Here is a 25,423-nt window from a genome sequence, read left to right as displayed (position 1 = left end):
ACTCCACTTTCCCTTTTCACTTTCATGCATTGGAGAAGGAAATGGCAACCCACTCCAGTGTTCTTGCCTGGAGAATCCCAGGGATGGGGGAGCCTGTGGGTTGCCGTCTCTGGGGTCGCACAGAGTCGGACATGACTGAAGTAACTTAGCAGCAGCAGCAGCAGAAGCAGACAGCATATTAAAATGCAGAGACATTACTTTGCCAACAAAGGTCCGTCTACTCAAAGCTATGGTTTTTCCAGTGGTCATGTATGGATGTGAGAGTTGGACTGTGAAGAAAGCTGAGTGCCGAAGAATTGATGCTTTTGAACTGTGGTGTTGGAGAATACTCTTGAGAGTCCCTTGGACTGCAAGGAGATCCAACCAGTCCATCCTAAAGGAAATCAGTCCTGAATATTCATTGGAAGGACTGCTGCTGAAGCTGAAACTCCAATACTTTGGCCACCTCATGCAAAGAACTGACTAATTTGAAAAGACCCTGATGCTGGGAAAGACTGAAGGCAGGAGAAGAGGGTAACAGTGGATGAGATGGTTGGATGGCATCACTGACTCAATGGACATGAGTTTGAATAAACTCCAGGAGTTGGTGATGGACAGGGAGGCCTGGAATGCTGCAGTCCATGGGGTCGCAAAGAGTGGGACACGACTGAGCGACTGAACTGAACTGAAATGAAGATGGAAGGATTTGTGCAGCCGCAGTCTTTTACAACGTCTCCCCTGGGGTCAGAGTGAAGAGAGCCTGAACGTGTAGCCCAAGGCAGAGACGGAGCCCAGGGTCCCTGCAAATGCAGTGGCCTCTGGGGTGGAGGAGCCCAAGGCTCTCAGAACTGGCCGGTTCCCTTCATCCTTCTGCCTCTGCTCCCAACAGTCACTAACCCGTGAGCAGCGCCCACAGACTTTCTCATCTGTGTTACTGTTACTGTGCGTGCTCAGCCAAATCCGACCCTTTGCAAACCTGTGGACTGTAGCCCACCAGGCTCCTCTGTCCGTGGGATTCTCCAGGAAAGAATACTGAAGTAGGTTGCCATTTCCTCCTCTAGGGGATCTTCCCAACCCGGGGATCCAGCCTGCATCTCCTGCATTGCAGGCAGATTCTTTACCTGCTGAGCCATCTGGAAAACCCATCACTTCTTGATGGTACTGAATCTGAGTCACCGCTGTAGACACTTAAACAATCTTAAGGGGTGGTGCTTCTTTAGACAGAATGCATGTGTGTGTGCTAAGTCGCTTCAGTCGTGTCAGACTCTTGGTGAACCTATGTACTGTAGCCCACCAGGCTCCCCTGTCCATGGGATTCTCCAGGCAAGAATACTGAAGTGTGTTGCCATACCCTCCTCCAGGAGATTTTCCCGACCCAGGGATTGAACCGGCATCTCCTATGTCTCCTGAATTGGCAGGCGGGTTCTTTACCACTGTCGACACCTGGGAAGCCCCTTAGATGGAATGTGAAGGTGAAGTCGCTCAGTTGTCTCTGACTCTTTGCAACCCCATGGACTATAGTCTGCCAGGCTCCTCTGTCCACGGGATTCTCTAGGCAAGAGTACCGGAGTAGTCATTCCCTTCTCCAGGGGATCTGAACCCAGGTCTCCCGCATTGCAGGCAGATTCTTTACCATATGAACTACAAAGGAAGCCCAAGAACACTGGAGTAGGTAGCCTTTCCCTTCTCCAGGGGATCCTCCTGACCCAGGTATTGAACTGGAGTCTCCTACATTGCAGGCAGATTTTTTTTTACCAGCTGAGTTACCAGGGAGGCCCTTAGGTGGAATGTGTAGACCTAAACGTGGCTTTGAGGAAAGCTGGTTACAGAGGGCATGAAAGCCAAGCATCACTGGTCTAAACGTGGCTTTGAGGAAAGCTGGTTACAGAGGGCATGAAAGCCGAGCATCACTGGCCTGCGTACTTTGCATTATTGACAGAGCTGCCTGGTGGATGCTGGCTCTCTCACTTGTCGTGGGGTGTTCTAGGGAGGGTTCTGGGTGCAGTTCCTAATAACAGAGGAAAGTGCCAGAGCTCTCAAGGAACCAGGCACACGACTAAATATGGTACCTCCTTCCTGAGCACACAGTCCTGCATCTGGCTTAGGAGAAGGAAAGACTTTCCAGGAAAAATAATCAGGCTCCCAGCTATCAATACAAAGCGAGACACAGATTCCCCAGCATGAGCGGATTGGAAGGGGTGTTACCATGGTCACTCCGTCTAACTGGATTGATCCCAGGATGTGTGTGTGTTGGGGGAGGGGTGTATTTGTCCAGTTTCATGTCACTGGCTGACCCTGACCATGCTCTGGGTGATGGTTCCAACCCCATGGCCTGTGGGTCCTGGAAGAGGGGGACTTCTGAGCCCCACAACTACCCCGGAAGTGCAAGCAGCTCTTTTTAGAATATATCTGATCCTAATGAAAAAAATACCATGCAAGTTCTTACAGTTTGTTAAAGTAATCAATGTGTTGACCTGTATTTCTCAATTAATACACATTGAATTTGGCAATTACTGTTGTCTGCAGGGGTAGAGAGCAAAAAGAAGCTATTTTGTCCCAGATGTTGTGAACATGTTTCTCTTGTTAACACAGAGAACATGAGGAGTTGTGGATCACTCCAGTGCTGTGTTTATATTTATTTCCCTGTGTATGTGGGACAGACTGATTCTAAGGGTTTTTTATTTCCCGCCTGGACATACTAACCACTGAAATAAAACATTGTTTTGTTTTTAAGTGATAGGATTTGGGAGTTCCCCTTGTATTTTCGTTTGGAGTTGTGGTTAGGTGATTTGCTTTTATATTTGCTGAATATCTTTAAGTACCATGATCAGAACAGAAAAGAATGCTCAAGACAGCCCTAATGATAGAATACTAGATTTTCTTATTCTGCTTACTTATGTCCAATCAATTCTACATACATAAAAATTAAATACATGGGACTGGAATTACATGAGAATTGAAGATGAACTGGTGTGAAAAAAAGGTATTTCAGCAGCGTATTGAGTTATATTTGTGCAAGATTTTAATTGCCTAGAGGTCAACAGAAGTAACTCCTGGGGAACGTGGTTTAAGTTGAAAGTGCTTTTGGAGGCCAGACCTTTAGTTCTTGTCCAGGTAGAAATGGGTTAGAACTGGGGCCTTTGCACACGCACTGGGGAATTTTCAGGTACAGTGTTGTCAAGAGGATTCTCCTTTTCTTCTCTTGCTGAATATCTTGTTCTCAGAATTACTCCAAGGGAATCTCCCACCCAATTTACTGAAGCAGCCTGCTGTCAGGAAGGCAGTGTCCTCACTAGCTATAATGGGTACAGCTCAGGAATGCCAGGTGAAGAGGTGCGAGGGCAAGATAACTGGGGAGTGGGTGGAGCTTCCTGCTCTCCGGCCACCCTCCCAGCACCCCACCTGCCCCCTAACCTGGAAGCTTCTCAGGGACCAGTCCTTTAAGGTTTCTACAGAGGCTCACCACACAGGCATGGTCGGTGAAATCACTGGCCATTTGTGTATCCGCTATCCCTTCTCCCCTCCCTGGAGGACATGGGTGGCGCTGAAAGTCCCACCTCTCTAATCACACAGCTGGTTCATCTGACAGCCAGTCTCCATCAGGTGGCTGCAGGCTTGCCAGAAGTCAGCTCATTCACATAAACTCAGGTCTAGTCGAAAGGGGCTTGTTATTGTTAACAAAAAACACTTCTTTCACCTTTAATAGTAGCTTGGGAGCTATTTCAGGAGCAGCAGCAACAGAAGACCAGATAAAGAAAAGACGCTCCTCCCCTTACTCTTATCACTTAGGAAATAACAGGGATGTTAGGAGCTGCATTCCAGGAACCAGGAACCAGGGAGGAAGACCTGGAAGGGCTGAAAGGTTGCATCTTGTACTCGAGGTGCAAATAGCATTTCTTCAACGTGGCGAAATGGTTTTGTTAAGTGGATCCAGTGTCATGTTAACTATCTAATTAAAGAAGCCACCAGAGGGTGCTGTGAACCAAGCAGGGGGCAGTGAAGCTGGTGAGGGGGAGCCAGGAGAAGGTTAAGGAATACCAGTCAGGTCCTCGCATGACTCACTCTCCCCTCTGCCTGCATCCTGGTCTCTTCCTGGCTTGTTTTTGGAAGACATTCCCCCCGAATAATTTATTAGTCCGAACATGAATTTGTTTCACTGAATTTGTACTCATTTTAGACCTCATTGTGCCTCCGTTTGCTAATGACAGTGAGACCAGATGTATCTGTGCGTTTATAATTAGATGATCAACTCAGACATCTGGAACAAAAGTCAGTGCCCAGCTAAGGACTGGGCTATTTAAGGAAGGAAAATAACTATTAATAACTTGATTTAAACCGTATTGTTTGACCTACATCTGTCCAGTAAATATACCCTCAGAAATCTGCATGGAGTGAAATTTTACATATAAAATTGTTTTTCATCCCCCTTACAGGATTTCTTTCAGAGGTCCTGGCTCACAGATGGTATTTGGGCCTCAAGTTAGCAGTGCTAACAGTCATTTACAGAGGCCGCTTACCTGACCTGTAGGAAGGCTTCCTCACGTGGCTGAGTGCTGACCCCTGGCGATGCGTGCAGCAGCAACGCGTGTAGGAGACATGGGCAATGTCCCTTCACAACGGACCGGGTCATGAAACGTTCGAAAGGACTGAATGTTAATCCAGAAAAATCTCAGTGTAGTTATTATTTTAAAAGTACCATGGCATATAGCCGTGTCCTCTTTAGAATCAATCCTTTAAAACTCCTGTTTGGAAGGTTTGATTGTTAGTCTTTATTAGAGTTGGACAAAGTTTAAGTAAAACCAGACAACCCAAAGTGACTTTATTATCTAACCAGACAAAATGCTATTCATAAATGACCCTGGAGGGAATTTTGAAGTCTGTCCTAGATTAGGATATTTTATTAGACTTTTTTTTTTTTTTTTACTGTAGTTGCTTTATACAATGTTGTGTTCATTTCCGGAGAAGGCGATGGCACCCCACTCCAGTACTCTTGCCTGGAAAATCCCATGGATGGAGGAGCCTGGTGGGCTGCAGTCCATGGGGTCGCTAGGAGTCGGACACGACTGAGCGACTTCACTTTCCCTTTTCACTTTCATGCATTGGAGAAGGAAATGGCAACCCACTCCAGTGTTCTTGCCTGGAGAATCCCAGGGACGGGGGAGTCTGGTGGGTTGCAGTCTATGGGGTCGCACAGAGTTGGACACGACTGAAGTGACTTAGCAGTGTTCATTTCTGCTGTACAATGAAGTGAATCAACCATAGGCTCACAGATTTCCGCTCCTCCTTGAACCTCCCTCCCCGCTCCCATGTCACCTCTCTAATTTATCACAGGGCATCAGACCACACTCCATGCGTGGCGCAGCGTCTCCCCGCTGTGTTTTACACATGGCAGTTAGTATATGTGAGTGCCGCTCTCCCAATGCGTCCCGCCCTCTGCTCCCCACAGTGTGCCCACAAGTCCAGTCCCTGCATCTGCATCTCTGTTCCTGCAGAGGTTCATCAGTACCCTTCTTCTAGATTCCATGCATGAGTGTTAAAGAAACGATGCTTGTTGTTCTCTTTCTGACTTATTTCACTCTGTTTGACAGACTCTGGGTTCATCCACATCGCTACAGATGACCCAGTTTCGTCCCTTTTTCTGGCTACGTAATATTCCACCAACCATGGGTACCAAGTGTTCTTTCTCCTTTCATCTGGGCCGTATAAAATAGGCAAGTTTGAAATATGCCAGTGCAGAGTCTATTCATGAAACTTGTAACCCACTGAGTATATTGTTAAATGATTGGCCTGGCTCTAATAGATCCACAGGTGAATGCTTTCTATTAAAGTAGAAAGCAATTTCATTAATAACCGACCTCAGAGGAGAGAGAAAGCACTTGAAGGACATGCATTGCACATACACCTTTTACCTTTGTGTTTACCATTTTCCCTTTATATGTACTTTGATGTCAGAATCACTGTGTTCCTGAGTGCAAGGAGCGGGTGCCCAGGAAGGGCCTGGCTGGTGGGGGAAGGAGCAGGAAGGAAAGGACAGGACCCTCGGAGGACTGCCCTTGGCGGGCACAGCCAGGGGTTTCAGAAATACATTGTTGTTCAGTCACTCAGTTGTTTCGGGAACATGTAAGGAAGATAACTTGAAGGAAAATCTACTTAAGGGGAGATTTTCTTGGCAGACATCTGTCAGAGAGTGAGAATACTATTCCTGTTTGATTTCTAAAGCAGGATGAAAGCCAGGAAAACAGTGGCCTTTGTGTTAATCAAGTAGGCTACCCCACTGGTGACGAAATGCCCTCAGATCCCCATTGTGCTCTGCCGGAGTCCAGCTCCAGCAGCCAGGGATTCAACCTGAAGGGAGGAACGGTGTTGGCGAGAAAATGAGGCAGCCTCTCAGTTTTCTTGGACTGCCTGTTTATTTCAAGTTTAAGATTTTCTTTTATACTTTTACAAAAGCATTAGGTCAGAGGTTTGACGTTTTCTGTTCCCCCTCACCCAGATTTATTTTCTCCATAAATCATTGTTGCTCTTCAAACAGAGTTCCTGCTTCAGGGATTCTCTTGGAATCAGCTTTACCATCTATTATCTACTTCCTCTTATGTGTCCTATAGTTAACTTGTGATTACATTGTAACTCATGCTACATTCCTCAGTTTATTTCTTACCTTTCTAAATCCTGTTTGCCCCTAACATCCTGAGCTCACTATCTCTTAAAAAGGCTTCTAGCTATAGTATCTCTAAAAATCCTAACCTCTATAAGCTATAATAAAATATGCTAATATTACAACATTCCTTAAATCTTCAACTTGTAACTATTTTAATTATTTCTAAGCTGTAAATTCAGTAAACTCCTTTGCCATAAACATTTTCTTCACAAATAGGCTTCAGATAGCAATACCTTCCATGGCCTCAAGCTACAGCCTATGTGCTCATCCTGGAATACTCTTTTGTAAAAGTCCTTGAACAAATGTCAATGACTAACTTTATGAATTATTCTCTGAGCACAGCTGCAGAAGGCTTTGCATCTTATCATGCTCCTCTCAAGAACAATAAGCACCTTAATACTCCTTTTCAGTCAACTCAGCCGAGGAAAGGAAAAAAACAAGTCAGAATCACAAAGCCTAACTCCTTCATCCTGGGTCCGTGCCTGCGGGACAGAGAGGGGGTTGGGGCCATGCCTCCATTTTTGTCAGTAATGCCTAACGCAGCGCCCAGCATTGCTCCCATGCTGCCCATCCACGCCAGGGCCTCCCGTCCATGGCAGAGGCCGCTGCCCACAGCAAAGGCTGATTCTGTAATTCCAGTGGACCTGGCATGTCTTCCTATTGATTCTGAAATGGTCCGTTAAGCTGGAAATCCTGAGTTGTTAATAAGGTGCTGGTGGCATGTGGTCTTAATGTTTTACGGAGTCTGAGATGAGCCTCGGTTACAGACCAGTTGCGTGTCAGTGGAGGAGATGAGTCCTCCCTGATGGACACATTCTAGAACTTTACAGAAGTTCCATCTGAGAACTCCAGTGCAACGAACACTTTTCCTTATCAGATGTCTAGTCAAGGGCTCCAGAAACAGCGGCAGAGGTCTCCTGATAGAGCTGGCTCTGTTTAGGCAGCTGTTGTCCAGTTGTCAAATGCTGCTTCCCACTTTACGCATGAGGACCTAAGCCCACTCTCCATGTAGGGACCCCCTGCAGGGGTTTTTCTGATTTGTCCAGGTCCTTCCCCACCTGCACCAGCCTCCTGCCTGCCAAGCTCTGTGCAAAAGCCCTGCCTGCTGACTCCCACGTTCTCCCTTGTGATTTGCTAATTTTGATTTCATGGTTATTATTAATTATTGATATAGCATATTGTCTCTTTAATATCTGTCAGTATTTAATATTTGACAATGCACTCCCCCCGAGCACCCTCCTTCTCCCCCAGTGCTGCTCCATTCATCCTGCCTGGGCCACTGTCCTTGGCTCTTTCAGCAGCCCCCTGCCCATCTTTCCATCCATCTGTGTGTCTGTCTGTCCTCCTTGGGGCCCTACCTGCTGCCTGTAGCATCTTGTCTGGTCCAGGCCCTCCCCAGACTCCTCATCTGGTCACCACTGCCTGCAGGGAAAGGAAACCTTGGGAGGAGGCTGCTCTGTGGTCTTCCCACCTCTGCCTGGGTCTCCCAGTGCCTGCACTCCATCCCCCATCCCAGCCTCCTCCAGCCTGTACCACCCCCACCTCCGCCCCCTGTGCCCTGCAGCTTCCAAGCCTTCTAGAAGGGCTTTTGTTGTTCTATTTGGTTGTTTCTGTCTCCTTCTGCCCTCCTGCCCAGTGAGACAGCGAGGCTGAATGAAGGAGGGAGCAGAGAAGCAGGGGAGGTCAGTGTTCTGAAAAGATCTGTGAATTCATTGATCAGTGCACACCTGGTGAGGTCACCTTGGCAGCTGCAAACTTGTTTTCAGGTTCCCTTCTGGTGTGATCTGGGACGAGGTACTTGCCCGCTCAGCCCCACCCTCTCCCCAACCCCACTCTGGACCAATCTCCTCGCCTGTAAACCAGGTTAATAGTCACCCCCCTATTGTCACTTATAGAGCAAATAAATAGCATTGACTGAGTGTTTACCCTGCTTCAGGCTCTGTCGCAGAGCAGTAATAACTCACTGACCTCATGCCCACCTGTGGGCCAGGTACCCCTGTGAGCTCCAGTCAGAGATACAGGCATGGGAGATGGAGGCCTGAGAGGGAGACCTGGCCACGCCCCCACCGCGTGGGCAGGGCGGGGGCAGGGCTGGGGCAGGCCGCCTGACTGTCTGGGCCCTAAGCTCTGGTTTGTTCCTGGGTGACCCCGTGCTGTGAGGAAGCAGATGGACTGTAAATTGGGTGACATGTGACCTACTGCACTAGACGCAGCCCAGCTGTGTTGGCCACATTGTTAAACAGTGACAGGTCTCCAGATACTGAGCTCACGGGGTGTGCCTTTGCTGCATTTGGGGTGCTTGTTGTGGGGAGTTGGGCTTCCTGGGTGGTGCTAGTGGTAAGGAATCCGCATGCAATGCAGGAGACTTAAGAGATGCAGTTTCAGTCCCTGAGTAGGGAAGATCCCCTGGAGGAGGAAATGGCAACCCACTCCAATATTCTTGCCTGTAAAACCCCATGGACAGAGGAGCCCGGTGGGCTGCAGTCCATGGGGTCACAGAGTTGGACATGACTAAGCGACTGAGCGCGGTGTCTCAGGAGTTGGCATGCACACCTGTGTAGGCCGCGTCCATTTCTGTGGGGGTCCTCAGTCTTATCGCCACGCACATGATGGGGGGCTGTCTGCTTTACCCAGAGCCCTCAAAGTCACGTGTCACTCTCATCTAAAAACAGCTTCACAGAAACATCTAGGATGATGGTGGACCAGTGTCAGCCTCGCTGAGGCATAGCATCACCTGCTGGAGTCCCTCCGTGCTCATCTCTTTCTGGCATTCTCTGTGGTCCTCTCTCTTCATCGGCCTCAGGCCTTCTTGTATGCGGACAGGCTTCCTCTGGTTCTCAGGCACCCAGAGCCCTGCAGGTATCCACCCTCAGAGCCCTTCTGCCTCTGGTGCGACACTGCTGGCCTCGCAAGGCGAGACTGCGGTCAGGGTCGGGCGCTCCCCGTTCCCATCTCTCTGCTTCTTGTCTGGAATTTTGGGGAAGGGAGCAGCCCTGATTGGCCTTATTAGAGCTCCGTGTGCCCCTGGGACCCACCAGCTGGGGTTGGGGCAGAGGGTCCAGGCTGTGTGGGCTCCCCAACCCCGAGGAGCGTGTGAGCTGAGCAGATGCCCTGAGAGGGTCTTCTGTACAGACAGGAAGTGCAGATGGGCTATCATTACAGGGTTGCTTCTGGCGGATCAACAGGTAATACATGTAACCCATGAGTCTTCACAGAAAGCTGTGCTTGTCTCAGGCAGCGTCCTCCGTCTGCTCCTCATGTTTTAAAGTGTCGTGAGTTTCAGAGCCCGGTCCCTGGGACGCCCACCTGGCTGTGGCCACTCACTGCTGCTGATGCTTGTCTTTTGCTCTCCATGCACAGAGGACGACGTGGACTTGGAGGCGCTGGTGAACGACATGGATGCGTCCCTGGAGAGCCTGTGTGCAGCCTCGGAGACAGTGCCCCTCCTGCACAACGGCCAGCACAGCCGCGGCCCAGTCCCCAGAGCCAGGGTCCTGCAACCACAGGCGGCCCCGAGGCAGAGGGTGCAGCGGTCCCAGCCCGTGAGCATCCTCGCGGTCAGGTGGGCCCCTGCCTCCCCTCGGGGACCAGAGGGTGGGTGGTGGGGTCACTGCGCCACCCTGCCTCCCCTCAGGGGTCAGAGGGTGGGTGATGGGGTCACTGCGCCACCCCGCCTCCCCTCAGGGGTCAGAGGGTGTGTGATGGGGTCCCTGAACCACCCCGCCTCCCCTCAGGGGTCAGAGGGTGGGTGGTGGGATCACTGTGCCACCTCACCTCCCCTCAGGGGTCAGAGGGTGCATGGTGGGGTCACTGTGCCACCCCACCTCCCCTCAGGGGTCAGAGGGTGGGTGATAGGGTCACTGAACCACCCCACCTCCCCTCAGGGGTCAGAGGGTGGATGGTGGGGTCACTGCACCACCTGCCTCCCCTTGGGGGTCATAGGGTGGGTGGTAGGGTCACGGTGCCGGGCTCTGCTTGGCAGACCCCTTCTTTCCCTCCATCCAGCAGGGCCGCTGGGGGTTGGACCTGGTACCCAGTTCAGTTCAGATCAGTTTTATGTGCACTGGCTCTGTGCCAGGTCAGTGGGGGTATACAGAAACACTGTCCAAGGACATTATTGTGTTAGTAGCTCAGTCATACCCAACTCTTTGCCATCCCATGGACTATCACCCGTCAGGCTCCTCTGTCCATGGGATTCTCCAGGTAAGAATACTGGAGCAGGTTGCCATTTCCTTTTCCAGGGGATCTTCCCCACCCAGGACTCGAACGCAGATCTGCGTTGCAGGCATTCTTTTCCAACCAAGTCACCAGGGAAGCCCAAAGTGAATGAACAGCCAAGTAGTCCCTGGAGGGCTCTCAGACCTCACTACCCAGCACAGGGCCTGGGGACAGAGACGTGCAGCCTGACCACGTTTCCCAGGGACTGACATGGAGAGGCCCAGCCTTCATGGAAAGGACTCTGGGGAGTGGAGGAGGCCTCCCTGGAGGAGGCTGTTTTGCTGAAAGGTTTCACTTTCATCTCAGGTTCAAAGGATTTGTTAACAAAATAAGCCACTTGTGATATACATAAATAATACCAGTATTTATTAAAGAATTATCTAACTTGCTTTCAATACACTAACATTAAAAGAAAAGAGACAGAGCAGAGAATACATCACCAAATTGGGTTTTGACCAACATCCAGACTTAAACAGCACTGGGAAATCCCATGTCACAGCACATCTGGAGTCCCAGCTGGGAAAAGGTCCCAGGCAGCACATCTGCTCCCTGGGTGAGACTTCAGAGATTGCAGTTTGGGGTTCCCACTTATAACCCCAGGATGGACTCAAACCGATATTATCATCAATCTGGGAGCAAATTGCAGCCCTGCTTCCTTGTCAGTGCTATTTGTTTTGTTGTGTAAAACTTGGAATGCAGTTAAGTCTGGGGCTTGGTTGGCCAGGAACCCCGCCCCCACCCCAGGGGCTCAACAACCTCAAGATTCCTCCCCCATCTTATCTAAGATGCTGCAAGTCTTCAGCTCACAGCAGGCGGTCACTCCCAGTCACTCCCAGTCGGGGCAGTGTCCAGGCAGGTTAGACGCAAGGTCAGAGGCCTGCTCTGCTTTGTCTCTGAAGCCTAAACAAGATTGTTTATCTAATCTCCCTCACAGAGGCAGACTTCTGAACTGGGTGTTGAAGGGGAAGTAGGAACTGAGGGATGGAGGCAGAGACTTCCTGAGGAAGAGAGATGATCCCTGGTGTCTAAAGTGGCCCGGCCCCTCCTTTTTTGTGACTGAATAATATTCCATCACGTGTGTATACCATGATTTCTGTGTCTGCTCCTCCATCACTGGACAACAGGGACAGTGTGCTCAAGTAGATAGGACCCACAAAGAAGGACAGTTACTCTGTGATTCCACTTCCACAAGAAACCTGAAAGCCCCAGGAGTGAGGACGCAGGTAGTGGAGAGGGCTGCCAGAGGCTGGGGTGGAGACGGGCGGTGCTGGTGGGAGATCCAGAGGGGCAGCCTGACCCGTGGACGAGGCAGCAGACGAGCTGTGTAGAGCCACCTGAGTTAGCAGCGAGGGGTTCGGGTCCTGTGTGACGTGTTCGCATCACACACGTGCACACAAGGTGATAATAATAATCAAGTGAAGAGGGTGAGCGTGAACGTCCAGAGGTGGTGGCCAGACCATGGTGATGGGTCACAGCGAGTTCTTCTCTCTAAACTCATCTAGTTGTACACATTGAATACACGGGGCTTCAAGCGTCCATCAGACCTCAGAGGTGGATTAGAAAAGAGATCCCGACAGTTGGGGTGAGATCTGCAGCCTGCGGGAGCCACTCCCAGGGCAGAGGTGGGGAAAGGCGAGTGAGGCTGGACTTGGGTTAGTTGGCAGGTCATTGCGGCAGCCTCGGTTCATGGGGGTGGGGATTCGGAAGCTGTTTCAGCGACCAGCCGGAGTGGTGCTGTCCTGACCAGGCATGGTGGAGGATGTGGAAGAGATCTGTCAGCTCCAGTTTGGAGAGGGTGGGGGCAGAGTGTCGGGGCACTTCAGCTCTGTTTCTGCCTGGGAGGCGGGAAATGTCGGGGCCAGCGGTTGTGAGGTGGGGTGATGGAAGACCTCCTGGGCGGAGACTTCTGTGAAACCCAGCAAACAAGCTCTCTGTGACCCCCACCCAGGCCCCTGCCGGCTCTGGTGGGTTTTCAGGTGGGGGTAGGTAAGGGGGTGACATCTGGTGCCTCTCTGGGCTTCTAGGGGAAGGCGTGCAGTGTGCTGGGTCTTAGGCATCTGTTGGCTGGAGCATCTTCTGGGTCTCCTTTCCTTACCTTTTGGGGAGGGAGCTTTCCCTCTGCTTCCAGAAACTTCTGTGAGCCTTCTTTGCAGCCCAGCATCCTAAGTCTTCTGCAGCCAGATGACTCTTTTGCCCAGGGCGGCCAAGTCTGTCTGGAGAAGGGGACCAGAGTAAATACAGAGCTGTCTGCAGCGGGGCACAGCAGCCTGGGTGGCCTGGGGTCGCTTTCTCTCCTCTCGGCTTCCTGCGCTTTGTCACATCCGTCCTTCCAGCAGGTGGACCGCTTTGCTCCCTCCACCAGCACCCTCGTGTTCTGAGCTCCTGGTGAGTTCAGTCTGGGGGGAGATAGTCTTTTCTCCTCTGAGCTTCTCTGGGTCTGGAGGGTGTCAGCTGCCCACATGTGGCGGCCTCGGGGAGGCCCAGTGGGATGGAACAGCAGCCCTGGTGACGGTGCCTGAGGCTGGACTGGGCAGAGGGCAGATGCGGTGCAGGAAGGCCTGCTTTCCGGCCAGCTAGCTGCCCAGGACCCTTGCCTGGGATCCTGGCCGTGCTTGTCCCTCCGCTCCGGGGCTGCAGGTTCTGAGTCCCACGGGACGGATGGGCTCATGCGAGGCATGCCCGCTGCTGGAGAGTGGACCCTGGCTCCAGGCCAACCTTTTCTCAAGTGATGCTTCTCTTTATTTCAATCCTAGCGTTTCTAACTGTCAGGTGCCTTGTTAAAGATCAGGTGACCAGTATAGGATGCCCAGAGGCTCGTTTTGTGAACGGGTCTGCTGAGGACTTCCTGTGCTCACAAGCACCTCCCCTGTGTGCTAAACCCCTCCTGTGTATGAGCAGCTAATGGAGCGGCCACTGCAGCCTCACTGAGGGGGTGGTGTGGCAGCTTCTCATTTCCAGGTAAGGAAATTGAGGCACCGGGGGCAGTGACTTGGCCCACACTTGGTGAGTGGACACAGACCCAGATGAGGGCTTGAGGAAAAGTCCTCCAGCTCCTGGATTTGGAGGGGTGGGGGCCAGAGCACTGGGGGCAGCTCAGCTCCATCTCTGCCTGGGGAGGGGAGAATCAGGGGTGGGGGTGATGAGACTGTCACACTGCTGGAGAGGGCTCAGGGAGGCAGGTGCTGAGCAGCAGCTGGAGGCAGTGCAAGGCGATGATCAGAGGAGGAGGAGGGACTGCAGTGAAGCTGGGCAGGGGGCCGGGGGTGCATTCTCACCTGGACAGGTAGACAGGCACGGCCCCACCCCTCCTCCCGTCCCTGACCTCGCCCCCTGCGCCTCAGCTCCACTGATGCTGCTCATCAGAGAGGGATGGATCCCGTGGCCACAGGCCTCTTGAATGGGATTCTTTTCAGTTATGTCTAATATCACGTAGTTTTTTGCTTTGAGTGATGCTTGTGAACTACCGTAAAGGAAACACGGGACTTCTTAAAAAAATAATAATTTATTAAGGTAAAATGCACGTAGCGTAGACTGAATCACCACATAGTACATGTTCGGTGGCAGGTGGGGCACCCCCAGGACTGTGCAGCATGCCCACCCCAGGCTATTCCCAAGCGTCTCCCTCCAAGACCCTCCCTAAGCTCCCTGGCACATGGCCCCGTGATTATAGGAAGGGTGTTCATCTATTCCATCTGTCTGCTGAACTTTTTCATCTTTCAAATCTGAAACCCTGTCCCCATTAGAGCCTGACTCCCCGCTCCCCTGTCCCCAGCCCCCACCCTCCACCCCCTTTCTGAGTGTGCTCATTTCGGGTGGTTTCATTGCAGTGCGGGCCTGCGGGGTCAGTCTTTTGCACCAGGCTTACTCAGCAGGGTGTCCTGGGCAGATCCCCCGATGTGGGCGGCAGGGTCCCTACGTGGCAGCTTCTGATGGGCGTCATCTCTCCACGCAGGCGCCTGCAGGAGGAAGACCTCCACTTGAGGACCTCGTCGCTGCCAGCCATCCCCAACCCCTTCCCCGAGCTCTGCGGCCCTGGGAGCCCCCCTGCGCTCACACCCGGCTCCTTACCTCCTGGCCCGGCTGCCGCGAAGCAGGTGAGCCCAGCCTTGGTTGGAGCGCCAGGCCGCTCGTGGGTGGAGTGAGGACGCACAAGCTGACCCATGGCCTAGAGAGGGAGGGAGGGACACTGTGGGGTCTTCACTCTTCATTCTTCTCCTGGTGCTCCCACAATTGTCGCCTGGCAGGGCTTTTCAATCTGTCAGCCAAGATGTTGCTTAGGTCTGGGAGGTTTTAGAAACCATATTTAGGACATTTTAGATGTTTATATGTTATACAAAGACTCCCATAAAAATGATAAATAATACTAATCATTTGGTGTGGAAAGATGAATTTCATTCTCTGAAAAAAAGTCACCACTGTCGTCTTCGTCTGGATAAATGAGGCGTTAAACCTGGGCTCTCCCAGGTACCTGGGCTGGACGGTAGTTGAAGAGTTTGTAACATTCCTGACTTTGAGTAGGATCTGCTCAGGGTGGAGGGATTTCAACTTGGCCCAAAAGGTGACAGCCACCTTTTAAACCAGCAGTTTCTGCCGTAAAGTGAGACTGGGAGGTGCCTATTTTATAGACATCATCCCCAAGGGAGGACGCAGGCTGAGCTTCAGTAAGTCAGGTCAAAGCACCAGTCATCACCTTGTCAGAGGGATGGGCCGGAAGCTCCTCCCCTCCCGGTTGGCAGGGCCTGGGCCCCTGTGGCTGGCAGGCTTGGGAGGGAGACCAGTGATGCTCTCTCTACCATGGGGTCTGCAGTGTGTGCTCAGTCATGTCCACCTCTTTGTGAGTCTATGGACTGCAGCCCACCAGGCACCTCTGTCCATGGGATTTGCCAGTCAAGAATACTAGAGCAGGTTGCCACTTCCTCCTCTAGGGGTTCTTCCTGACCCAGGGATCGAACCTAGATGTCTTGTGCCCCCTGCATTGGCAGGTGGCTTCTTTACCACTGAGCCACCTGGGAAGCCCCGTGATACTCTACAGCCTGGTATAATAATAATGACAATAACAACAGTAATAACGACAACAGCAAAGATGACGGCAACACCTAACGTTCACTGAGTAAGGTCTCTGTACCAAGTACTGTTCTCAGTGGTTTATATATTTATGTGCAGCAGATACTTTTACTCCTCAGAACAAGCCTAAGAATTAGGTGCAAATGGCAGCTGTGTACTGCATCTGGGAAACTGAGGCCGAGCTGTGAGGGGTGGAGGTGGGGGGGGCCCAGAGTGGGTGGGGAGCTGGGGGGCAGTGTGGGTGGGGAGCTGGGGGGTGCCACTGTGGATGGGGAGCTGAGGCGGCCCAGAGTGGGTGGGGAGCTGGGGGGCAGTGTGGGTGGGGGAGCTGGGGGACCCACTGTGGGTGGTGGAGCTGAGGCGGCCCAGGGTGGGTGGGGGAGCAGGGGACCCCAGTGTACGTGGTGGAGCTGGGCAGGACTTGACCCCAGGATCTGGCGCCCCTGATTTTAGCTGCTATGCTAGGTGTCCCTGGGCCCTTGGTGTTCCCTCTTTGCAGCAAGCATATTCAGAAAAGGCAAAGGCCTTTTCCGCCGGAACCACTCTCCTCCTTGTCCTCAGGCATCATGCACCACACATCCTCTTCCTCTGCAAACTTATCCCCAGGCCACATGGGCTCTGCACTCAGGAGGAAGACGTTTCTCCGGGGCTCACCTGAGCTCTGCTGCCTGCTGACCTCACGCCTCGTGAGCCCCCCGTCCCCCGCACCCCACGTCACGCGCAGAGGCGAGGTCAGCGTCCCCAGCCGCGGCCACGCTGGCCAGGCTGCAGCCCTCGTCACATGCCTGCAGTCTGTCAGGGACGTCTGTCTCCCTGGTGACCTTCTGCTTCACATCAGGGTCTAGACAAGCTGTCTGTGGATTGGGCATGGAGGTTGTTTACAACATTACCCATCCTAAAATAAGACCATGAAAATATTCTCTGGCTCTCCCAGTGGCTGGCAAGGAAACAGGCCTCCACCCCGTGGACTGTCCAACTCTGTGAGCAGAATCAGGTCACCCAGGGGCTTTGCCTCCTGTTTTTCTTGGGATCGGAGCTAGTTCCCCCACGAGAACTTGGCATCAGTGCCTCTGTTTCTGTTCCCGAGATAGCACCCCGCTTTGGGACCAGCAGCCAGGAAGGATGCACCACACTTAGCCCTACTTGTAGAGACTTGGTGTTCTTCCTTGTTGTCTAACTGGCTCAAAGGGATGCCTCTTTGCCACACTTGGTCCTGACTTTTGATCTCCTGAAACATGTGTTTTGTTGGTACCACTGGTGTTGATGCCTCGCAGTCTCAAGCACCCTCACCAGCTCAGTGTCAGGCTGTGACGGGAGTGGGGAGCCTCCTTTGTCACCTACCTGAGGGCAGGAGAAACCCGCCATGCCCTCTCTTCCTGCTGAGTCGGAAGAGACAGGGATCAGCAACCAGTCGGAGCTCTGAAGTGACTTAAAAATGGATGCAGCGCCCTGGATGCAGGAGACTCACCTAATGCCACCCCATTCACTGGAAGAAGGAGGTCAAGAGGGAAAGAGGCAGCTGTCGGAAGGAGCTGGGTGCGGGGGGAGTTGGACGCCTCTCTCTGGTCACTAGACAAAGGGGGTGGAAGGAGTGACACATTCGAGCAGCCACTTGAAAGGAAGACCCCTTCTAGCCCAAGTTGCTGCGGCCAGAGGACCTGGAACATGGTACCAGCCCCCAGGTGGCGGGACCAGACGTGGGGAAGACAGGAGTCAGGGAAGGGGTCCGGGGCCCATAGGACGGTCTGCCAGCCACATGTGCAGGCCTGTGTTTGCCCTTGTGGGGAGTGGGCAGCCACGGAGTCCCAGCAGCCCTGGCTCTCTGGGCTGTGTGGGTGCAGCTCTTCCCGTGGGCCCCAGAGACAGACCCAGACCTTGTCTTTCACCCTGGGGTGAGGATGGCGGGTGCCGTTTCAAAGAAGCACTTCCTGAAAGTGCGCAACAGCAAGTGTGCTGAGTCACGATGAGTGTGGACCCTGGAGGGGACCTGTGGAGTGGCAGAGGCTGAATTAGATCCTCTGAGGGTCACTTGTGTGTCTGTGGTGGGCTCTCTGGAAAGCATGAGAATGCTTCCCTCCCGTCTGAGACAGATAAGCGAGGCGGCCAGTCAACCAAGTGATATTGACAGGTGGTCCCATGCAGGTCCTGCAATCCCACCGGGAAGGCCGGGATTTTTAGCATCTGTTTCATGGCGGTTGCTGCACATTTAACTGTCACAGCACCACTCCACACGGCAAGGGGGAGACTGCTTCCATAGTGGGTAACCCCAGCCCACCGGCCAGGCACGGTGGCAGCATGTGAACTTAGATGAGTCCGTCACCCCCGGGGTCCTCTCCGCCCCTTGCAGGCCCTGGCGCTGCACCCTCTGGGCTTGGAGGAGACCCCTGACTGTCGGGCCTCCTGCGAGGGCTGAAGGAACCTCCTGCGAAATCTCAACCACTAGTGTTTCTCTGGACTATTAATATCTTTTTAAATATTAATTCTTTCAACTGGAGATCGTTTATGACAGCATTGAACATCTCAGTAGCTGTAGCTGTCAGAAGCACTGGAACACTGGACACTTAAATTATCTGTGTCTTTCATGGGAAAAATGCCCGTACTTTTACCAAAAATCCAAGTGCGTGCCTTGCCCAGTGTGGGTGTTTGTGATCGGGTCCGGCTGCAGAATGAGGGGCCAGGAGAGCAGAGCAAACAGCTGCCGGGGTCTGCACACAGACAGGCTCAGAAAGGGCGGCCTCTTTTGCTGGATCAAGAAGTGAGTTCCCTTGGCAAATGAATCTGCTGATTCTTGCTGTTGCTGTGACTTGAAATTTCTTTAGGGAAAGTAAAGAATCACAAAATGAACTTTTGGCCTGATTACCCTCCCTGATGGCTCTGTCATAAATGCGTGTGATTAAACACCCTCACAGTTCATCCCGTGCAGAAGCTGCCACGTGCATGGAACGTGAACACCTGTGCTTTCGTAAAAGCCTGTGGACATTCATGGAGGGAACTCTGGTTCCATTCTGTGGTCTTTAAATGTGTCTCTTTTTGCAGTTTAGAGTGTTTTATGAAGTCACAAGGTTGAAAAGTACCTATCAGAGTTTTCAGTCTTGGTTTGAAGGGGTTCCATGCTTTGGCAAAGTCTCCTCCAGCTCCTGGGGCAGGACCGGGTCCATGCCTTTCCACGATCATGAAAGACTCTCAGCAGAGCCTTCCATACTCACGTCCCCCTGCTGGCTGTGGCCTTTCTTGTCTCTGCGTCTCTCCTGGCCGGTCTGCCCACGCCTTGGCCTGGTGGGCACCCCTTGCTATGCAGCCCAGTGCCTGCCTGGAGTCTGCCCTTCTCTTTCCCACCATAGCTGTTTCATCCCTTTCCTGGGCTCTTGTTTCCTTCTCTTAACAAGCATGAAGGAAAAGCAATTTGAGTAATAAAAAAAATGTTTTTTAAAAAATTACAAGAACCACTGGAGGAAACCAAGGAAAGGCGTTTTGAGTGTCTCCAGAGAGAGAGTTCAGTAAACATCCGCCCACACCCCTCCTGTCACTGCTGTGCAGCCAAGTCTCTGCATTTCTAGGAAAAAAGAAGACAGATATGACCTCGTTGGGAAAGATTCTGAGTGGACAGCCTCCACTGGTAAATTTTATTTTAGAACCGAACACTCATGATGAACGCGGTTTGTTTTCCCTTGCCCCAGCACAGCTTCATCGTTGTAATCCCACACGGAGTTGCTTGGGAATCAAAGCGGCGGTGTCTCACCGCCCTGTTTCTAGAACCCTGGATTCTCGGGGTTCGTTTGTATCAGGAAACGCTGCACAGGTCCAGATGTCAGTGTCCTGTGTGACTGCATCACAGGAAGGGCAGGTGGAGACAGCTGGCCTGTGGTGGGGACGTCATCCCCTCCAGACGGCGGCAGTGCCGTTGTGACCGGACCTCGGTGTTAGGACCACTGGCTTCGTGCAGACCATGGTCAGCGACAGTGGCAGACAGCGCCATCTCCACTGCGGCCCTTGGCCCCCTGTATTTTATCTGGTTCTGGACAAAGCAGATCTAATGGCATATATGTTTATATTTGTTTAGACTTCCCCTGTAGCTCAGATGGTAAAGAATCTGCCTGTAATGCAGGAGACCCAGGTTTGATCCCTGAGTCAGGAAGATCCCCTGGAGGATGGAATGGCAACCCACTCCAGTGTTCTTGCCTGGAGAGTTCCGCAGACAGAGGAGCCTGGCGGGCCTCAGTCCACGGGGTCACAGAGAGTGAGACACGACTGAGTCTCACTCTGCGACTTTCACTTCATATTTACTATCCCGCAAGTGTTCTGTGTGTCTCTTCCGTGATCTCTGCAAAAAGCACTTTTAATAGCTGAAAGTTGTTAAGGAGTGTGTTTGGGGGCTGCACTCAGACCCTGGGCAGGGCTGGATATTTGCATGGTTTCCAGTTAGCTGGCTGTCCTGTGGGTGGTGCGTCCCTGAGTGATGTGATGTAGCGTTTGTCACATTTTGATTCTTCCGCAGAAGCCAGGTTTCTAGCCCAAGTCCGTGGTGTTCTGCAGCTCCAGCCGTGTGCTGCTGCATGTTTGGGAGGGCCTCTGTTCCCGTCAGGGCAGGGTGAGCTTCGTAATTTCTCAGCCCTGACTCCACACTAGGTCGTTGCTGGTGTTCTGTCTGCGAGCGTCCCCCACCTGGGTGGTCTCCCTGCCCAGGTGGGCAGCTGCTGGCTGCAGGGACTGTAGGGCCAGGACTGTGGTGGGGACACAGAAGGAGCCAGCTGGTCCTGCCTGCCCCATCCCTGTGGTTGAACACACCGTCTCTTGGTCTTCAGACACCATGGCTGCCCTAGCAAAGCTCTGGCTGTTCCGAGGCTCTTTCTAGGCATGTAGTGGTGTGTGGCCTTGCAGCGCCCACAGAGCAGAGGCGGAGGAGGAGATTCTGGTCCATTTGATGTAAGGAATGTTCCATGTGTGGTGCTGTGGGGGACCACTGCATGGATGTAGGCGTGGCGAGCAGGGTCCAGTGGTCACATCCTGACTTGGGCCCAGGCTCAGGCTGCCCATCACCTGCAAGTCTGTAGCCCAGCCCCCCTCAAACCTCCCCCACATGGTCTCCAGTCTGGGAAGATGACCAGGAGGGAGCACCCTGGTGACAGTGACCAACAGGGCCTTGAGAATGCATCCCCAGAGGGCACCCCTGGAAGCCGACTGCTGCCTGCTCTCATCTGGCACGGGTCCAACCAGGAAATCCCTCCTCCACCGCTGCTTCCATCTCACGGACCCACTCCCCAGGGTGATTTGGGAGGCTTCCTCACACCTGGGCACTGCCACAGCCCTGCCCTCAGGAGCCCAGGAACTGCTGTGAGAGACAAGTGCCCGGAGGCACCAGCGGGTAGACATGGGACTTTCCAGCTGCAGGAAAAGCACCAGCCAGCAAAGCAGCTGCGACTGGAGGATGAGGAAATGGTACCTGGGTTGGAGGCAGAGAATGTTCCAGAAAGAGGGAGGGAAGGCAATCAGGAGGGACACGGGGTGAGATTGGGGGGCCTGGAGGCCTGGCAGGGATCCATCTCTGAGGAGCAAACTGTACCGAGTGTCTCAAGACAAGCAAGGCAGATTTTCTTTTTTTTAACTGAAGTATAACCAATTCACAATGTTGTGTTATCGTCTGCTGAACAGCAAAGTGATTCAGCTATACAGGTGTATGTACATTCTTTTGCATCTTCTTTTCCATGATTGTGCATCACAGGAAGTTGAGTATAGTTCCTGTTCTAGACTGTAGGACCTTGGGGTTAGCAGACCTTGTTGTTTATCCGTGTTATCTACATTGGGTTGGCCAGAACGTTTGTTCAGATTTTTTCACAGCAAACCCCAGATGACCATTTTGACCAACCCAGTGCTAGTTTGCATCTGCTAACCCCAACCCCCACTCCATCCTGTCCCCAGTCCCCTTCCCCTTGCAGAAGTCTGCATGTTGGATTTTATGCACAGGATGGCAGCTGTGGGGACAGCCAGGTAGGAGGAGGACACAGCAGGAGCTGAGGTCGGGGGACTGGATGGATTTGTGCAGAGCAACAGCGCATGGTGACTTCTTGCCTTTCTGTAGCTTTCTTGTCTCTATGATAACTTGCAGCTCTGCTTCACTCCTTTAAAAATATGTCCAACCCTGGCCTTGGGTGTTAGCGCCTAAATTCCATTCTCTACTCAGCAGTCAGGGCCTCACAGGAGATGCTTGATGGATGCAGGGGGTCCTGTCATGGGGAACGAGGAGCTTCTCGAAGGGCAAAGGTAACGGAGCAACTCAGGGCCGTGGAAAGGGCAGCAGGGGCCACCTTACAGACCAAGGTAACGTCACCAGCAACAGCCAGAGGGGGCATCCCGAGAAAGAATCCACTTCTGTGGGGCCAGAAACTCAAACCAGGACCCAGAACCTTCCAGTAAATGCCAGGCTCCTCAATGGTGTTGAGGTCCTAGAAGACCCCAAGAAACGAGAGATCGGGGACAAGCAAATCCAAGGAGACGTCTAGCTGATGGAGACCAAGGAGACGCCGGGCAGCTGAAGGTGGCCAGTGGGCCCAGAGGGGATCCTAAATTCAAAGATTGCCTTTTGGGGACTTCCTCGGTGGTTCAGCAGCTGAGACTGTGTGCTCGCAATGCAGGGGGCCCAGTTTCGATCCCTGGTCAGGGAACTGGAGGCCATGTGCGGCGATTGAGAGGTCACATGCCACAACTGAAAGAGTCTGCGTGCCCCAACAAGACCGAAGACCTCGCAGGCTGCAGTGAGACCCAGCGCGGCCAAACACACACCCGCGCATGTGTTCTTAGGAGCTGCCTTTTCCAAAAAGGATGCTACTCGGACACTGGCTAAATTTGACTGAAGTATGCAGACAGCTGATGGTAATGTGTGGATGTGATTTCCTCATTCCAGTCCTTGAACTGTGGTTAGAGTTGCTGTTTTTAGGAAATGTACATCAAGTTGTCCCGGGCTGCAGGGCCAGCTGTCTATGGCTCACTGTACTGGGCAGGCAGGGACAGAGGGTAAGAAGATGATAAAGCCAACGGGGCTACTGGGGAGCCTGCTGCTGCTGCTGGTTGGTTGCTGAGTTGTAACCGACTCTCTTAAGACCCTATGGGCTGCAGCCCGCCAGGCTCCTCTGTCCGTGGGGTTTCCCAGGCAGGAATGCTGGAGTGGGTTGCCATTTGCTCCTCCACGGGATCTTCCTGACCCCGGGATCGAACCCACGTCTTCTGCACTGGCAGGCGGATTCTTTACCATTGAGCCACCTGGGAAGCACATAAACCTAGATGGAAAACATGTGGAAAAATCATTGTACTAGGTTTCACACATTTTCCGTTAGCCTGAAATGTTCTCAAGATAAAATGCTGAACAAAGAAAAACAATGCGAAAAACCCAGTAAGCCTCTCTGTGCACAGATTTATGCAGGGTGCTTTTCCCCAAGAGGAGCAACATCCTAGAAAACATAACAGGAGTCCATCACGTCCTGTCACAGTCAGTACAAGTCCAAGGGAGACAAATGCGCACACCCTCCGGCCCTCCTGCCCCAACCAGCGACCCCGAGGGGTGAGGCGGCCGCCCTGGCTGGTTCTCTGCGACGTCCGAATCAGAGCGCTCAAACTGGTGCTGCTGGCAAAGGGAGACATGGCCCTGTCCTGGGAGAGCGTCAGCGAGAACACGCTGGTCCCTCTTTCCCTTCCTCCCACAAGGAACGCAGTAGCCACAGTCCTGTTGGCGTAGCGGGACGTGCTGAGTGGGTCTGTCTCTGCCACGCTCAGCCTCGATGCCAGTTCATATACACCGCAACCAAGGGAAAGAAATTCCTGCAGTGTTAGTGTCGGAGCCTCAAACTGTGAAGGGTCCTCAAGTAAAGAAAATGTGCAGGACCATAAGTAAAACACTACGTTTCCTCCAAGGCCGCGCCAGCCCCAGAGGGATGCTGCTGGCTGGTCTCCTTGGGACTCTGTACCAGGATGTCCAGAACCCACAGGAGGAAGGTCTTGTCACCAAATCTGCGCCGCCGGAAGGCTGACTTTAGATGCCCCCTTTTGGCCTGGGTAGGTTCTTTGTGCAGATATTTGGGGGTTTGATAAGCAGGCTCTGTAAACAGCAGTAGCACCTTTTCCTGACTTGTTGCTGCTCCAGCTGGGTGGTCAGCTGGCAGCCGTGTGGTCTCCAGTGTTTTTTCTTTTTCTTTTGGGGGGTGTTGGGCCAGGGTGTGGACTTCAGAGAGCAGACAGCACCCTTCCTGCTCAGGGCTTTTCTGTCTGGAAACAACCCGTAAGCAGCCATGCAAAGCTGAAGCTGTTGTTGGGAAGATATTCCTTCGTTTATGAAAGAGAGGTTTTGTGTCTGAAATCTCAGCAGGTTCTGAGGGGACCTGGTTTGCATGCCACAGGATGTTCATTGGTGCCCACGAGGCCCTCACAGATACAATTCCTGGCCAGAGGTCAGCAGAGAGGTGACCCTGGCCCGTGGCCGTGTGGTATGGGCTCCAGCCTCCTGCTGTGGCACCTCTCCAGTCCTGCCCAAGTCTCCCCTAGGGGCACACACTGGTGCCCAGGGCACGGTTGGCGAGGAGGGCGAGCCACGGCGGCTCCAGCCTGCTGCCAGTGCCCGGAAGGATGCTGCCCAGGAGCCAGCCTGGCCTCCCAGCCGGCCTGGCTCAGGGGAGCTGCCAGAACAGAGGTTAAGGAGGACCCGTGATCTGTGCTCAGCAGATACTTATCATTAGTAACCGGGTACCAAGCGGGGGAAAAAAATCTTCACTTTATTCCACGCACACTGTTTTATGTACCAAGAATGTCATGAGCCTATGAAATGTGAGGTGATGAAACTGAACTGTGTTAGTGAAGGAAGGGATGCGGACCCTTCAAGAATCAAAGGAGCATCTAGTGCTAATAATTCCTAGTCATACACTAACTCAGGTGTCCTCAGCCAGAGTAAGAAGCAAAGACAGTGTCGGGGATGCATAAGAAAAACCATTCTGGTAGAAAGACCTGAAGAGCGTAAAGAAGGCCTGTTTGGTGTCAGTTCTCACTGGTGCCGTGCTGCCATGACTCCTGGTTATTTTTAGGGTGGTTTTGGTCAGAAGCAGTGGAAGTCTCCAAATCCATCTCACCCTGCTGAGGGGTTCTTGGACCTCTGATGAGCATGGCTCTCTCTGGATCTCAGGTAAGACTGTTCTGTCTCACCTGAGTGACCAAGGAGCCGCTTGTTCCTGTTCTTTTAGGAGCAGCTGGGTCTGTGACCCCAACCCCCTGAAGGCCCTTCATGTCTTATTCTCCGTATCCATCTTCTCTAGAGTAATTTGGAATTCCCCTAATAAAGACAAGCAGCTTGTATAACTCTGAGGTTGTCACGGCAAGTGGGCTGTCACAGAGACCAGAACAGATGCCCTCCTGCTGTGGCAGAGGCCCTGGTGGCATCGTAGGGACCTGCTGCCCAGCAGGCCAGGTCTCAGGGACCCTAAGGAGGCCTACAGAACTCCCAGCTGGGTGCTGCTCTTTTCTCTTTAT

At 52.7% G+C, this 25,423-nt stretch overlaps 1 protein-coding gene across 2 annotated transcripts in view; it reads left to right on the top strand.

Moving 5' to 3' along the window:
• GRB10 (growth factor receptor bound protein 10) overlaps positions 1–25,423 on the top strand; it is a 183,148-nt gene that overhangs the window by 99,507 nt on the left and 58,218 nt on the right. The window contains exons 4-5 of one of the 2 annotated variants that reach the window (XM_027540259.1): positions 9,998–10,199; positions 14,808–14,949. In XM_027540259.1, the coding sequence (XP_027396060.1) occupies positions 9,998–10,199; positions 14,808–14,949 (344 nt within the window). The remainder of the gene's footprint in view (positions 1–9,997; positions 10,200–14,807; positions 14,950–25,423) is intronic. The other variant, XM_027540260.1, reaches the window with a different exon arrangement.

The sequence above is a fragment of the Bos indicus x Bos taurus genome, chromosome 4 (genome assembly GCF_003369695.1).
Source record: "Bos indicus x Bos taurus breed Angus x Brahman F1 hybrid chromosome 4, Bos_hybrid_MaternalHap_v2.0, whole genome shotgun sequence".
Classification (NCBI taxonomy): Eukaryota; Metazoa; Chordata; class Mammalia; order Artiodactyla; family Bovidae; genus Bos; species Bos indicus x Bos taurus.
This window is presented reverse-complemented; position numbering and strand designations above follow the sequence as displayed.